This window comes from Pituophis catenifer, unplaced genomic scaffold, assembly GCF_029215685.1.
Source record: "Pituophis catenifer annectens isolate HBS135680 unplaced genomic scaffold, rPitCat1.0.hap2 SCAF_17, whole genome shotgun sequence".
In the NCBI taxonomy this organism is placed as follows: Eukaryota; Metazoa; Chordata; class Lepidosauria; order Squamata; family Colubridae; genus Pituophis; species Pituophis catenifer.
The window spans coordinates 9371608-9388242 of NW_027256897.1; the positions used below are offsets into that span (position 1 = coordinate 9371608).

At 42.0% G+C, this 16635-nt stretch overlaps 1 protein-coding gene across 1 annotated transcript in view; it reads right to left on the minus strand.

Annotated features, from left to right (window-relative positions):
- The window catches only part of MVB12B (multivesicular body subunit 12B), a 52623-nt gene that overhangs the window by 30665 nt on the left and 5323 nt on the right, over positions 1-16635 (minus strand). The window contains exons 2-6 of the mRNA XM_070955713.1: positions 14031-14138; positions 11470-11566; positions 10339-10468; positions 8976-9098; positions 3028-3125 (exon numbers count right to left, since the gene is read on the minus strand). Coding sequence (XP_070811814.1) covers positions 3028-3125; positions 8976-9098; positions 10339-10468; positions 11470-11566; positions 14031-14138 — 556 coding nt within the window. The remainder of the gene's footprint in view (positions 1-3027; positions 3126-8975; positions 9099-10338; positions 10469-11469; positions 11567-14030; positions 14139-16635) is intronic.

Consider the following 16635-nt stretch of genomic DNA (forward strand, 5'->3'; position numbering starts at 1 on the left):
TCTACTCTACTCTACTCTACTCTACTCTACTCTACTCTACTCTACTCTACTCTTTATAAAGCTGTTAGGGCTGTCTATCTTATATCCAACCATCCTAGAAATCTCACAAGGAAGCCAAAAAAACAAAAACAGCAATTAAAAAAAAAACAATCACAAAGGTGCAAGCAGCAATTAATTCAATAAATATAAAACACTCCCCATGTTTCCCAAATCTCCGGTGTGTCTGCTTAAGACACTAACACAAGGACAAGATGGCTTATATAATAAGGGTGAGGGGAAAAAAAGCTATTTATCCTTGAAAGGGGAGGGGAAAAAATACATTTCTACTTGTATATTGTTGTACCTTGACAAAATCACAGAAAACTTCAAAGACAAGAGATGATTTAAAAACAAAACAAAACCTGAGGAATATAAATACCGTTTTGCCCAAAAATAAGACATCCCCTGTTAATAAGCCCAATCGGGCTTTTGAGCACATGGCAATAAGGCCAAGCACTTATTTCAGGGTTCAAAAAAATATAAGACAGGGTCTTATTTTGGGGGAAACACGGTAGATAGATAGAGGAGAGAGAGAGAGACAGAGACAGAGAGAGAGAGAGAGAGAGAGAGAGAGACAGAGAGATAGACAGACAGACAGACAGATACCCTGTTTCCCCCCAAATAAGACATCCCCTGATAATAAGCCCAACCGGGCTTTTGAGCACATGGCAATAAGGCCAAATGCTTATTTCAGGGTTCAGAAAAATATAAGACAGGGTCTTATTTTCAGGGAAACACGGTTATGTATTTTTTTAAAAAAAATATTTTAAGTTTAAGTTGATTAATCTAACCAATTTACACTGATGAAAGGGCCAGCTCTGTCCCATCCTATTACGAGGGCAAAATTTAAGGGTCACTTTTCTTGCGAAGGAAATAAAGATGCTAGAGATGCCAGGTTCGTTTTAATAATACATGCTGCGCGCTGCGCCCGCCATCTGCAAAAATGGAAAGCAGAAACACACACACACATACACACACAAACACACACACACACACACACACACACACACACACACACGAGGCATCTCGACACCTCGGTGCTGCAGCTTATTGTTCCTTAAGTGACGGAAGGTTTAATCAAGAAAACAGGCCATCCATCACATGAAACCAGGCAGACTGTGTGAATCTGACAGCCTGCACATGGCTTTATGCGGTGGGAAAACCTCACCACCTGTTAGCCACTAACCTTTTACACAAGGATCCGAGATACAAGCTTTGTCCCCCTTCCCCTTCCCTCTCCCCGATGAGATTCTCCTTTATTTCAGCACCGTCCCCTGTTATTGGCAGGGACAGACGGCGGAGAACGATGGCACCACCGTCAACAATTTATGCCTCCTTAAAGTGACTTATTCCTCCTTCCTGACTTCCGTTATTAGAAATCATCTCCTCCTCCTTCCTTGCAACAGCCTGCTCTCCTTCTGTGCTTTAGGGATGTTATCAAGGATAAGAGTTGGTAAGGGACCTTGGAGGTCTTCTAGTCCAACCCTTTTCTTGGGTCCTGGGGATAAAAATCATTCCTGCCTTGTGTTCTCCTTCTTGGACCTTAACAGAATAACAGAGTTGGAAGGGACCTTGGAGGTCTTCCAGTCCAACCCTCTGCCTAGGCAGGAAACCTACTATCGCAGCACCATTGAGAGTGTCCTGACATACGGCATTCTTGCATGGTATGGGAGCAGCTCTGTAGCGGACAAAAAAGCTCTACAGAGAATCATTAAAACTGCCCAGAATATCATTGGGCTCCAGCTACCAGCCCTGGACGACATCTTCGAATCTCACTGTTTGAGAAAGTTGCATAATGTTCTCAGAGACTCTTCCCATCCTGCTTACAATCTTTTTGGACTGTTGCCTTCTGGCAGAAGATACGGAACAATTAAAACTCGGACCACACGTTTTCTGAATCGTTTTTATCCCAGAGCTATAATGGCACTCAACAATGAACTAAAGGGCCACCATCAGTGAGCTGTTGGACAGCATTACTTGGTCTGTTGTGTGGATGTTTGGGTGGTTTAGGGGTGGGGAAGTTGGTGGGTGGGAGGGTGTTTGGGGATTGTTATGTGTGTTGGACCTGGTCTTTGGATGTTAAGTGAATTTCGTTGTATGGGTATACTGCGTATACACGTACAATGACAATAAAGTTATTATTATTATTAACTCTACATCACTTCAGACTTTCTCTCTGGTTGCTCTTGGGATTCTGACCTTCTGACTCAATGCCACCCTTCAGAAGAAGTCACGAAAGGTATAGATTGAGGAGTTCTTTCTCATGAACTCGAAGATCAGCAGGTCGAAAGATTACTGGATCCTCCTGAGAACCTTGCCCTGTCCCATTGTCAAGAATTCAGTCTGAGGGTGGACTGTTGTTGAGAAGGACTACTTAACGGACCATCAAACATCAGTCCTCAGAAGCACCACATCTCTTTACAGTGTGGCCATGCCATCTTTCTCCCAATGCCTACAAAACTGTAACAGGTAAGTCAGTCCTTGGCTTACAACCATTTGTTTAGGGACTGTTCAAAGTTACAACGGCACTGAAAAAAGTGACTTATGTCCATATTCCATCCTTACAACGGTTGCAGCATCTCCATGGTCATGTGATCAAAATCCAAAGGCTTGGCAACTGGCATGTACTTATGATGGTTTCAGTATCATGTGATTCCATCCCCTTTGTGAACTTCTGACAAGCAAAGTCCACAGGGAAGGCAGGTTCACTTAACAAAACCATGCTAACTAACTGAACGACTGAAGTGATTCGCTGAGCAACTGTGGTAAGGTCGTAAAATGGGCCAAAGCTCGCTGAATGACTGTCTTGCTTAGCAACGGAAATCTTGTGGTCGTAAGTTCAGGGCTACCTGTAATCGCCTATAGCAACAACATGTAATTATAGCAAATTGAGCTATGGTTGTAAAGGTCTATCAGTTCTTCCTGACCCAAAGTGAGGGAGCTATGTAGAGAAAAATCACTTATTAAGCAAGGAGATCTGTCACTTACCTGAAATGGCATATAAATTGGAGTGCTGATATTCAAAATCTGGCCGAGTGCCGTGCCCCTTCCCTCGGAAACTGGCGGGAAGCGTCAAGGATATATGTCTAAAGAGAAGAGACAAAAGAGCATATTTGAATTTCAAGAACAACCCAAATTAAGGAGGCAGGGATGCTCATGGAGATAGGTTTCGACAGATCGTCTTGCCTAGCTTGGGCCAGCCACTCTCTTTCTGCCCTAGGAAGGAAGCAATGGCAAACCAAAATGTTGCCAAGAAAACTGCAGGAGTCCAGGCAGCACCCGAGAATCAAACACCAGTGAATGGAAGAAGAAGAAGAAAAAACAGTGGCAAAGTTGGTTTATCAAGAGCTTAACAAAATATGACTTGACCTGACCATAATAGAACCAGTTTGGTCTAGTCGTTGGCACCAGACAAGAAAGTGGGAGACTGTGAGTTCTAGTCCTGCCTTAGGCATGAATGCTAGCTGGATGATTTGGAGCCAATCACCAGGAGATGGTGAGTTCTAATCCTGTCTTAGATATGAAAGCTGGCTGGGTGACGGTGAGTTCTATCTTCCACTTTAGGCATGAGAGTTGGCTGGGTGTCTTTGGGCCAATCACCAGGAGATGGTGAGTTCTAGTCCTCTGTTGTGTATGAAAGCTGGCTGGGTGACTGTGAGTTCTAGTCCCACTTTAGGCATGAGGGCCAGCTGGGTAACTTTGGGCCAGGCCCTCTTTCTCATCCCAACCCACCTCACAGAGTTGTTGTTGTGGGGAAAATAAGAGGAGGAAGGCATGTCGGATGTGTTTGCCATCTTAAGTTATTTGTAAAAATAAGAAACGCGACTCACAAATAAACAAACAAACAAACAAACCCTAATTGCTGGCATGAATTGACTTTATACCAATACAAACATCAGCCAGATACGGATCCTAAACTTATTATTGCTGCCAGCCAAAACCACAACTATGTTTCCTGCTGGTATATATATATATATATATATTTAAAAAACCACATTTTATAAGCATTTTAAACGATAAACAGGGAACTTCACCCCTCCTCCCTCTTGTACATGTACATAAATGTGCCACTCAGAAACCTCAAACAACCTAATTTATCGGGAGGCAAAAGATTAATATAACCCCCAAGTTCCTTGAACGCACACTGTTAAACTCCAACAGCTTGGCAGCATATGGCAAATCAATTACTACTTTCAATTTTGAAACTCACATTCACACATGCGCATTTTTTTTAAAAAAATAAAATAAAATAAATAAATAACAGCCCCTGAACAAAAATGGAGAAGAGGGAAGAGAGAAAGAAATGGTGAACAAGAGGGAAACGATAACACAGACGAGCTGAACGGAGGCTTCTAGAATTTGGAATATAATTAATCATTATATTTTTTTGAACCTGTAAATAAGCGCTTGGCCTTATTGCCATGTGCTCAAAAGCCCGGTTGGGCTTATTATCAGGGGATGTCTTATTTTGGGGGAAACAGGGCAGATAGATAGATAGATAGATAGATAGATAGATAGATAGATAGATAGATAGATAGATGATAGACAGTAGATAGATAGATAGATAGATAGATAGATAGATAGATAGATAGATATAGATAGATAGATAAGATAGATAGATAGATAGATAGATAGATAGATAGATAGATAGATAGAAGATAGACAGTAGATAGATAGATAGATAGATGATAGACAGTAGATAGATAGATAGATATAGATAGATAGATAAGATAGATATAGATAGATAGATAGATAGATAGATAGAAGATAGACAGTAGATAGATAGATAGATAGATAGATAGATGATAGACAGTAGATAGATAGATAGATAGATAGATAGAGATAGATAGATAAGATAGATAGATAGATAGATAGATATAGATAGATAGATAGAAGATAGACAGTAGATAGATAGATAGAGATAGATAAGATAGATAGATAGATAGATAGATAGATAGATAGATAGATAGATAGATAGAAGATAGACAGTAGATAGATAGATAGATGATAGATAGACAGACAGACAGACAGACAGATAGATACCATGTTTCCCCGAAAATAAGACCCTGTCTTATATATATATATATATTTTTGAACCCTGAAATAAATGCTTGGCCTTATTGCCATGAGCTCAAAAGCCCAATTGGACTTATTATCAAGGGATATCTTATTTTGAGGAAAACAGGGTAGATAAATAGACAGACATAACCAATAAACTCCAGATAATAATAGTACAGAAGTGTATGACCAACCTAATTTTATGCCTTTTTTTTTTTTTTTGGTGGCAGTTGTTAAAGTGAATCAATTGTTCACTATGAGCTGGTTTTGCCAAAAAAAAAAACCATGCTGGTTTTTCCATAAAAAAATTTCACCACTGAGGTAATTGTTCACTATGGGCTGGTTTTGCCAAAAAAAAAAAACATGCTGGTTTTTCCATAAAAAAATTTCACCACTGAGGTAATTGTTCACTATGGGCTGGTTTTGCCAAAAAAAAAAAAAAAAACATGCTGGTTTTTCCATAAAAAAATTTCACCACTGAGGTTAATTGTTCACTATGGGCTGGTTTTGCCAAAAAACAAACAAAACAACATGCTGGTTTTTCCACAAACAAATTTCACCACTGAGGTAAAATGTGGCCAAGTGAGCCTGGGATACTGCCAACTAAATGTGAGGTGGCTAACGAGCATCCAACATGGATTCCTGTGACCAGTGGGGGGAGGGGCGGTGGCAGTTGGTCCCAAGTCCCTCAGGAAGTTTGTTTATTTATTTATTTATTTAATTTATTTTAATAAACAAACATACATAAGAGCCTTGATAGTACAGGGGTTTAGTGCACCCTGTTATTAACACAGCTGCCTGCAATTTCTGCTGGTTCGAATCTCTCCAAGGCTCAAGGTTGACTCAGCCTTCCATCCTTTCTAAGGTAGGTGAAATGAGGACCCAGTTTGTGGGGGCAATAAACTGACTTTGTATAAAAATATACAAAAGTATGAAGGCTATTGCTTAACGCATTGTAAGCCGCCCTGAGTCTCCGGAGAAGGGCGGCATATAAATCAAATTAAAAAAAACAAAAAATACATATACAAACATACACATGTTTATATGTGTTTATAGATACATAAATTACCAAAGTAGCTCTATTCTCAAAGCTCAAGCTGTATGACTTGATTTTAATGTAGAGTTAGTATATGTATAGTTTGTTTATAAACTATACATATACTAACTATACATTAAAATCAAGTCATACAGCTTGAGCTTTGAGAATAGAGCTACTTCGGTAATTTATGTATCTATGTATCTGTATCTGTATAAATCTTTCGTTATATAATGATATTTATGTAACAGTGTTTCATTTTATTTCCTCATTTGTGTGTCCTTAGGTGGTATTTCCTTGTTTCATCTTCCTTTTCTCTAACCAATCGTACCATTTTTGTCAAATTAGATAAAAATCTGAATCTTACTTACTTACTTACTTACTTACTTACTTACTTACTTACTTATTTATTTATTTATTTATTTATTTATTTATTTATTTATTTATTTATTTATTTATTTCAGATTTCTATACCGCCCTTCTCCTTTCGGACTCAGGGCGGTGAACAGCCAAAATAAAACATATGTACACAAAAGTTAAAATAGATTTAAAATAATTAAATAAAATTTGGCCCATAATTTAAAACATTTCAATTAAAATCAATATCAAATTTTAAAAACCAACCATGAAATCAGGATCGTTCAAACGGTTGCTAAGCAACCGGTCATAAGTCGAAGAACTACCTATTTTTTTTTAAAAAAAAAAACCTTTCTTTGGACATATCATGCACCAAATCCAGCCTCAACTTCCCTTCCTTTCATCTGAAGAGCTTTCTGGATTTCTTGCTGCCTTTGGGGCACCGAAAGAAGATTTTTTGGGGTGGGCTGGAAGGGGTGGGGGCAGATTTGAAGGAAAGTTTTTTTTTTTTTAAAAGCAGGTATTTAAAAAAAATATATTTTTTTTAAAAAAAGGAAAAAGGCGATGCCTTTTAACGAGGAACAATAAAAAGCCAGTCTCTCTGGAGCCATAATTAGAGGGAATTAATTGAAGTTGTGTTTTGACACAGTTGCCGAATGTGCCGGCGATGCATGACGACTCCGCCCGCTGCACGCTGAACCGGAGGGGGGGAGAAGAGGGGATGGGGGGGAAAAGCATGGCGGAGGACTGCCCCCTTCACCCCCGCCGCTGCTGCCACTTGCAATGCGTGGCAGATCGGCAGCCGGCTATTCCCTCCTGCCCTACTCGAGCGAGTAGGCAAAGTTAACCCTGAAAAGATATTAACAATTAATTACTAGGACTTGGGAGAGAATCTCGGGTGGGGAGGGAGGGGGGTGGTGGAACAGGAGGGGCAGCTCATTAATATGAGCAAATGCCAATTAATTCTCCCCACCGGCGGCAGACAAAACGAGCAATGCACTCGCCCCCCTTTGCCCCACTCCCCCGTCAGCGTTCAAATGACAGCACGGGAAGGGGGTTGATCGAACAGGAAGAAGAGAAATAACGCCTGTGTGGGTGTGGGTCTCTATATTTGTGTGTAGGTTGTGTGTGTCTGTGCAAGGGGGTGGGATGTTCTCCTCTCCCCTCCATGAATTGGGAAGAAAAATAAATAAATAAATAAATAAATAAACCAGCCTTGGAGAGCAGGGTAAAGGGATGACAAAGAGGGGAACGGTCTCGCACGGCTTCTGGTTCCTTCCAAGACAAAATGGAAGCCTGACCGATCTTTGGGTTCCGCTGCTTGTCTACCATTCGGTGTGAGCGGAATACCAATGTCAACTTATTCTCTTTTGGCTACCAATAAATCGTTCACCAGTCAACTCTCCTGCTTAAAGAGTTGGAGGTTTGGGGGTGGGTGGGGTGAAGAGGAGGAGGAGGAAGAAGAGAAGGAGAAAGAGAGGGAGAAGGAATAGTGGAAAAGAGGAGAAAAGAGAAGGGGAGGAGGAGGAAGAGAAGGGGAAGAGGAGGAGGAGGAGGAGGAGAGGAAGAGGAGGAGGAGAAGAGGAGGAGGAAGAAAATAATGAGAAAAAGAAGAAAAATTAAGGAGAAGAAATGCGGAGGAAGAAGAGAAGGAGAAAGAGAGGGAGAAGGAATAGTGGAAAAGAGGAGAAAAGAGAAGGGGAGGAGGAGGAAGAGAAGGGGGAAGAGGAGGAGGAGGAGGAGGAGGAGGAGGAGGAGGAGGAGGAGGAGAAGAGGAAGAGGAGGAGGAGAAGATAAGGAGAAGAGGAGGAGGAGGAAAAAGAGAAAAAAATGTGTGTCACAGTAACAGGATCCCAAAATTAACGTTCGGTAGGACAAAACTATCCCCCCTTTTAAAGTTCCCAGCCTGCCTGTCATTGATCGATACTGCCCATTCAAAAAAAAAATTTTTTTTAATAATATCATAGCTGTTACTACAGCTGAGAAAGGAACACAAATACAGACACAGATGGACAATAAATAGGTCAGACGTAGAACCCGGAGTGTAAGATGTTGTGAGGGGATCTTGCAACTGGCTGTTTCTGAATTTGGAAATTTAATCTGGAAACTTAAAGTGGCCACAGATAGCAGTCAAGCCAGGGGTGAAATCCAGCAGGTTCTGACAGGTTCTGGAGAACCGGTAGCAGAAATTTTGAGCAGTTTGGAGAACTGACAAATACCACATCTGACTGGCCCCCGAGTGGGGTGGGAATGGAGGTTTTGCAGTATCCTTCCCCTGCCACACCCACCAAGCCACGCCCATCAAGCAACACCACGCCCACCAAGCAACACCTACAGAACCGGTAGTGAAAAAATTTGGATTTCACCACTGAGTCAAGTGTAGGTCCATCTCGAGGAATGACGCTTCAAAAGCCCTTAGTTTTCGACGTAGGTTCATCTGGAAACCATCGTTGGCAAGGAAGAATTTAAAGAGTCCACATCTCACCTGGGAAGGTTGGCAGCTGGTGTTGTGGCTGGTGCTTGCGGAGAAGGTGTGGTAGGCTGAGATGATTCATGGTTTCGAGGGACCTTCCCCATCCGATACCAGATCCCCATGTTGTTCAATTCCCTTTTCAGCAAAGAGAGAAAAGAACTGAGATCCATTCAACGTAAAACATAAAATAATAGGGTTTGAAAGGACCTTAGAGATCTCCTAGTCCAACCCCCTCGTGCTCAAGCAGGAAACCCTATGCCATTCCAGATGAATGGCTGTACAATCTCTTCTTGAAAACCTCCAGAAATGGAGCAGCCACAAAGTCTGTTCCATGGATTGTTCTCACTGTCAGGAAATTTCTCCTTAATTCTCGGTTTGATTTCTCCTTGATAAGTTTCTATCTGTTACTTCTTGTCCTGCCCTCTGGTGCTTAGGAGAATAGGTTGATAGAATAGAATGAAATAGGAATAGGAATAGGAATAGGGAGAGGAGAGGAGAGGAGAGGAGAGGAGAGGAGAGGAGAGGAGAGGAGAGGAGAGGAGAGGAGAGGAGAGAATTAGAATAGAATAGAATAGAATAGAATAGAATAGAATAGAACAGAACAGAACAGAATAGAATAGAATAGAATAACAGAGTTGGAAGGGACCTTGGAGGTCATCTAGTCCAACCCCCTGCTTAGGCAGGAAACCCTACACCACTTCAGACAAATGGTTATCCAACATCTTCTTAAAAACTTCCAGTGTTGGAGCATTTACAACTTCTGGAGGCAAGTTGTTCCAATGATTAATTGTTCTCACTGTCAGGAAATTCCTCCTTAGTTCTAAGTTGCTTCTCTCCTTGATGAGTTTCCACCCATTGCTTCTTGTCCTGCTCTCAGGTGCTTTGGAGAATAGCTTGACTGCCTCTTCTTTGGGGCAGCCCCTGAGATATTGGAACACTGCTATCCTGTCTCCCTTAGTCCATCTTTTCATCAAACTAGGCATACCCAGTTCCTGCAACTGTTATTCATATGTTTTAGCCTTCAGTCCCTAATCATCTTGGTTGCTCTTCTCTGCACTCTTTCTAGAGTCTCCACATCTTTTTTTATATTGTGGTGACCAAAACTGAATGATCTCCTTTTCTTTGTGACAGCCCCTCAAATATTGGAAAACTGCTATGATGACACCCATAGTCCTTCTCTTTGTTACACTAGACATACCTAGTTCCCTCAATTATTCATTGTATGCTTTATTGAGTTGGTAGAAGACACAACAAAGGCCCTTAGGAATAGTTTAGAAATGAGCCAGAGGTCCTACTGGAAGGGAAACCTGGCCTCATCTGAAAAAAGCCAAGGAAAGGTCCTGATTTCAGAGAAAAATGAAAATTATCTCCATACCCAATGTACGTATACTGTGGAAGAGTTTGTTTGCCTCGGCCAAGGATCCGGATATCACAAATGGCGGCCTCTGTAGAATCCCGGGGTATAAATTTAATGCACAATCTCTTTTTCCGAAAAGCAGTTTCTTCTGAAAAAAAGACAAGACAAGTTTAAAGAATCTCTTCTCTTTGCGAGTAGTTGAAGAAGAAAAAGAAAGCGAACGATGATTATTCTCAACTATTCCAATTTCTCCTTCCCACCCGCCTCGTGCCTTTCCATCGCCAAGCTTTCTGGTCAAGTTGTAGAGAAATTTTATCCCTGGATCATGCGGAGAGACGCAAATATCTGGACTTTTAAAACTTGGTGGAACTTCTGCTGAAGGGAAGTGCCAATTGTGGACTTCATGTACAGCGTCAATCCTAAAGAAAAATGCTATCTGAGGGAGGAGAGGGCAGGATGACGACACTGGGACGTCCAGCTACATTGGATGAAGCTCACACTGGCGCCAGTTACGGTGGTTCCTTATTATGTGTGAGGGAAATTTCATCCAGAACTTCTCAGAAGGCACCATTCCTGATGGCAGAATGTTGACCAAGATGTTTCTATAGTTCAGGAATTTTTTTTAGCTTTCTTTCCCCCTTGAACCAGAGGTGGATTTCAACAGCTTCTGAGCAGTTCTGGAGAACTGGTAGCAGAAATTTTGAGTTTGGAGAACCGGTAGTAAAAATTCTGACTGGCCCCACCCCCATCTATTCTCTGCCTCCCAAGTCCCAGCTGATCGGGAGGGAATGGAGATTTTACAGTATCCTTCCCCTGGACTGGGGTGGGAATGGAGATTTTACGGTATCCTTCCCTTGCCATGCCCACCAAGCCATGCCATGCCCACCAAGCCATGCCACGCCCACCAAGCCACATCCACAGAACTGGTAGTAAAAAATTTAGAAACCCACCACTGCCTTGAACCTCAGTCTTTAACCTCCTCTTCTCTTGTCTAGTCTGGATTTTGATGGGTTGATCTTCAACTGCAACCCAACGGTAGGGATGCAGATAGGATTCAACTCAATCCATAGCTGGTGTGTCAAGAGAATCCTCTCCCGGGTTGAATCTAGAGAGGATCTGATCACAGTGAAGGCGACTAACTCTACTTACGTGTATCCATAGTTTCTTGAATCGGGATGAAGCCGACGGGCAAAGTATCTTTTACGTCTATGAGTTTCATGTCAACCAAGACATTACCTAAATGACTCTGTTGGAAGAGAGGCAGAAGACTCAATGACTGGCAAATAATGGAGAATTCAGCCAAAGCTAAACCACCCCCAATAAACATAAACTATGTTTCCACAAGACCGTTAATATGATGACTCCATTCATCCAGTCAATAAGATTATTGTGTAAACACAATCCATGTATCAGACTTTCTCACACACACAGTCCCTGCTCATTTGAGCTTCAGCTTAAGTTTGGGTGCTGAATCAAGAAGGATTGCTTTGGAAGATTAAATCTTGGATAAGACCATTATTTGAGCATTGGCAAACAGACTGGAATGATTGTAAACATTCAATCAATCAATCAATCAATCCAATCTGTATTATGGTTATGTTGTTCTTAATTGTGAAGTCATGTCTGACCTATCGCGATCCCATGGACCACATTCCTCCAGGCCATCCTGTCCTCTACCATCCTCTGGAGTCCATTTAAGCTCACGCCGACTGCTTCGGTGACTCCATCCAGCCACCTCGTTCTCTGTCGTCCCCTTCTTCTTTTGCCCTCCATCGTTCCCAGCATTAGACTCTTCTCCAGTGAGTCCTTCCTTTTCATTAGGTGGCCAAAGTATTTGAGCTTCCTCTTCAGGATCTGGCCTTCTAAAGAGCAGTCAGGGTTGATCTCCTCTAGGACTGACCGGTTGGATTGCCTTGCAATCCAAGGGACTCACAGGAGTCTTCTCCAGCACCAGAGTTCAAAGGCCTCCATTCTTTGGCACTCAGCCTTCCTTATGGTCCAACTTTTACAGCCATACCTTGCAACTGGGAAAACCATAGCCTTGGCTATACACACTTTTGTTGGCCGGGTGATGTCTCTGCTTTTTAGTAGGCTGTCTAGATTTGTCATAGCTTTCCTCCCCAGGAGCAAGTGTCTTGTGGACGCTTGAAGTCCCCATCTGAGGTGATCTTGGAGCCCAGGAAAATAAAATCTGTCACTAACTCCATTTCTTCCCCATCTATTTGCCAGGAATTGAGAGGGCCGGATGCCATGTTCTTACATTTCTAAGATTATGGTTATAGACTATGGTTATAGACTAAGATTATGGTTATAGACTAAGATTATGGTTTTCTAAGATTATAGTTATAGACCAGCATAAATCAGATTTGCTTAAAATGTCCTTATTTCGAGAGATGCTGATGACATACCACCAGAAGGAGCATCTTTCCAGAAGTTCTTCCCAAAATTACAAAGCATGGAAACAGCTCCAGTTTTATGACAACACAACCGTAGAAAAAAAAAAAATACACAGACAGGGAACCTCCTTATCTGGGCAGAAAAGACATCCATCCATTTTGCTAATCAGCTTCCTTTTCGAAGCTTTTGCCCAACAAGTCCAGTAAGCAAAGCAAAATTGAAAAAAAAAAAAGAGAGAGAGAGAGAGATGTTTCCTCCAGGCCAAGTTGGAACCAGGAAACCTGCTTGGAATCCAAGCAAACGCCGTCCCTTATTAATTAAGGGCTGGAGAAGAAAACCACGTCCTACAGCAAAGACGTTACGCTCCCTTTTCGAAACATTTCCATCAGAAACCCCGTATCTGGGATCTCCCTTGTTTCGACAGCCATACAAGTTGAGGCCCATCGTCCTGTGTCAGCATAAGCCTTCTGGGGCTTGGGGGCAAATGGGAGGGGAGATATGGATTTTGCACCCTGCATAATCAAGATACATTTTCCACCCACCCACCCCCACCGCAAGAATCTTGGCACAGGAGACCAAAGAGAATGTGAATAAATGGGGAACAATCCTGACTAGGAACCAACAATTTTGTTATGTGTCTGCCTTCAAGTCAGCCTCAACTTCTGGCAACTCACAGACAAGACCGTACAGCTTTCTTGGCAACATCTTTTGGAAGGGAAGGGCTTCCTAGGGTTGAGGGAGGACTAGCCCTGCCTCCCACCAGGGAATTTCCATGGCTGAGTGGGGTACAACCTTCAACATTATTTACATCTGGCTCTTGGGCTGAGAGACAGGGACCAACCCAAAATCAGGCAGTTGGCTTTGGTGCCTACAGCAAGAATAGAATTCATGGCCTCTAATCTAAAACCAGAATCTCCTGGCTCGTAGTCTCCTGCTTCTTTTATTTATTTTATTTATTTATTTGTCGAGTACGTGTTAGATAATATATATAAGTATAAGCACGAACTGAATACATAAAATGAATACAATTAAAGGGAACATTAGGACAGGGATGGTAGGCACGCTGGTGCGCTTATGCACGCCCCTTACAGACCTCTTAGGAAAGGGGTGAGGTCAACAGTAGACAGTCTAAGGTTAAAATTTGGGGGGTTTTGGGATGAAACCACAGAGTCAGGTAGTGCCTTCCAGGTGTTGACCACTCTGTTGCTGAAGTCATATTTTCTGCAATCGAGTTTGGAGCAGTTCACTTGAAGTTTGTATGTATTGTATGTATATATGCTATACATACTATACAAGTATGTATGTATACTTACGTTCTCTTTGGAGAAAGTCCGCGTGAAGCACAAATATCGTGTGACCTTGGATTTGAACAAGCCGTCTTTCCAAAGATCAGCATCTAAGCCATCTGCTGTTTGTGCAACCTGGGGGGGGGGAGAGAGAAAGGGAAGTTGTGTCTGTAACTAGGGAACATCATCAGTGTTGGGTATTCACATCTTGATGTTACTTAATTGGGTAATGAAATTTCTGCAAGAAAAGAACCAAGCTCAGGAAGCACCAAAGACTCCCACTGTCCTCCCCCTCCTCCTCCACTCCACTAACACTATCCCCTTCTGGCACTGATGATGTTACCTAGTTGGGTCATGAAATGTCTGCAAGAAATCCACCAAGCTCAAGAGAGCACCAAGGACCCCACAACCTCTGATGCATTTAATAAACCACATTTAAAACAAGCCACGGTACAGTACACACCCAGTGTTGGCCGACCTGTTGTGATGGTCATACCCAAGAGACGGGACCTTTTCTGGAGTGGCTTCCGTAAAGGATATTTTCTCTGAGGATTGTCTAGTCCCATGATGGCGAATCTATGGCATGCGTGCCACAGGTGGCACGTGGAGCCATATCGGAGGGCACGTGAGCTCAGCTCCATGGGCCAGCTGATTTTCAGGACCATGGAAGTTGGGAAACAGGCTGTTTCCAGCCTCCGGAGGGCCTCGGAAGGGGGAGGGAGGCCATTTTCGCCCTCCCCAGGCTCCTAGAAAGGCTCTGGAGCCTGGGGAGGGCGAAAAATGGGCCTACCGGGCCATCATGTGCCAAAAGCAGGGGTAGCACGGGGATCGGGGTGCACAGAATTTCCCCGCTTTTGGTACGCAATGGCAAAAGGGTTAGCCATCACTGGTCTAGTCTGTTCCCTTTTTCAGAAAGTCCAAAAGACTATCTTGTATTTATCCAACCTTTCTGGTGATAAAACATTCTTCTCCATCCCTTTTCATTAAGTTGCGTCCAACCAGCCTCTACAAATGTGGCAAAGAAATAAATAGTACCACAATCCAAAGTAAAGATCCTAAGCTTATTTTAGAGATGTGGGAGACTTGGCGGTCAAAGGCAGACTGAAAAAAATAACACAAACTGACCCACAATCCAAGGAGACCATCAAGCCAAAATGGGAATCCACAGCAAATACCCGCAAAGGTGTTTTTTATTTTTTAACACAACTCTTGGCAAGTGGACAAGCTTGTGCAAGAAAGTCATCAATGCATCTTCAAAACCAGTTTGCAATTTGGTTCAACCACAGAGGAGGCCATCTTCAAACCTCCCCAGTGGATAATAACAACACTGAAAAAACAAGGGACGTGTTTATTTCCGTCTGCGCTTTTAATCCAAGTGCTTTCAGGAAAGGAATGCCATTGTTGGAACGATCGGCAGATTTTTGGGCTCCGAGCCCATTCTAATTACTGGGACATGCTTCTCAGGATGCGCTAAATCTTATTTTCTGCAAGATGTTTTACGGGACATTCCTTGTTTGTCTCTCCCTTTCCCTTACATACATTCTGGGCTTGTGTGTGACGCACTCTAACCCCGAATCTGAGTTCACAGACACTGTGAGATCGACAGACTGATTGATCCAACCTGGATTTCCACAGCTTCTTGAATTAACGATAGCTAATCCAATCAGGACTTTGCTAGAGACAGGACAATCTCAGCCTTAGCAGATGAAAATTTTTCCTGATAAAAGGAATTTGGCCATGTATGAAAAGCTGTTCAGATTTCTCTTTGAGAAGTAAGACAGGATATAACCTCTGGACCAATTCCTAGTTGAGGTGTCTACATCTCTTAGGAGTTGATGTCTAAATTAGCTTTTCTTTCTTTCTTTCTTTCTTTCTTCTTTCTTTCTTCTTTCTTTCTTTCTCTTCCTTCCTTCCTACTTATCTATTCTCCCTATCATCTCTCTCTCCCCCTCCCTCCCTCCCTCTAATCTCATCTATTTCTCAAATCAATCAATCAATCTCTATCTATCATCTGTATCTATCATCTATCATCTATCTATTTTTCTATCTCTCCACCTACCTCTAATCTCATCTATTCTCTAATCTCTCTATTTTTCTATCTCTTTACCTACCTACCTACCTACCTACCTACCTACCTCTAATCTCATCTATTTCTCTAATCTATCTATCTATCTATCTATCTATCTATCAATCTATCTATCATCTATCTATCTCTATCATCTATCTTTCTCTCTCTCTACCTACCTACCTCTAATCTCATCTATTTCTCAAATCTGTCTCTATTTTTCTATTTATCTATCTATCATCTATCTATCTATCTATCTATCTATCTATCTATCTATCTATCTATCTATCATCTATCTTCCATCAATCTTCTATCTCTCTCTCTCTCTCAAAATCTGTTCTTTCTAGTAAATTTTACTTTGCCTTATGATGTTTTCCGCATGTAAAGATAAGCGAAAAACCCTGAAAAAGATGAAATTCTGAGTGATTAAATGCTGTGCTGTTTTCAGCCAGATTTAAGAACCTTGGCATGCAATTGTTGTTTTTCAACATTGTTTATAACAGCAAGCCAATAAACCCAGCATTCCATTATTATTATTATCATTATTATTATTTTTAAAAAAGCGAG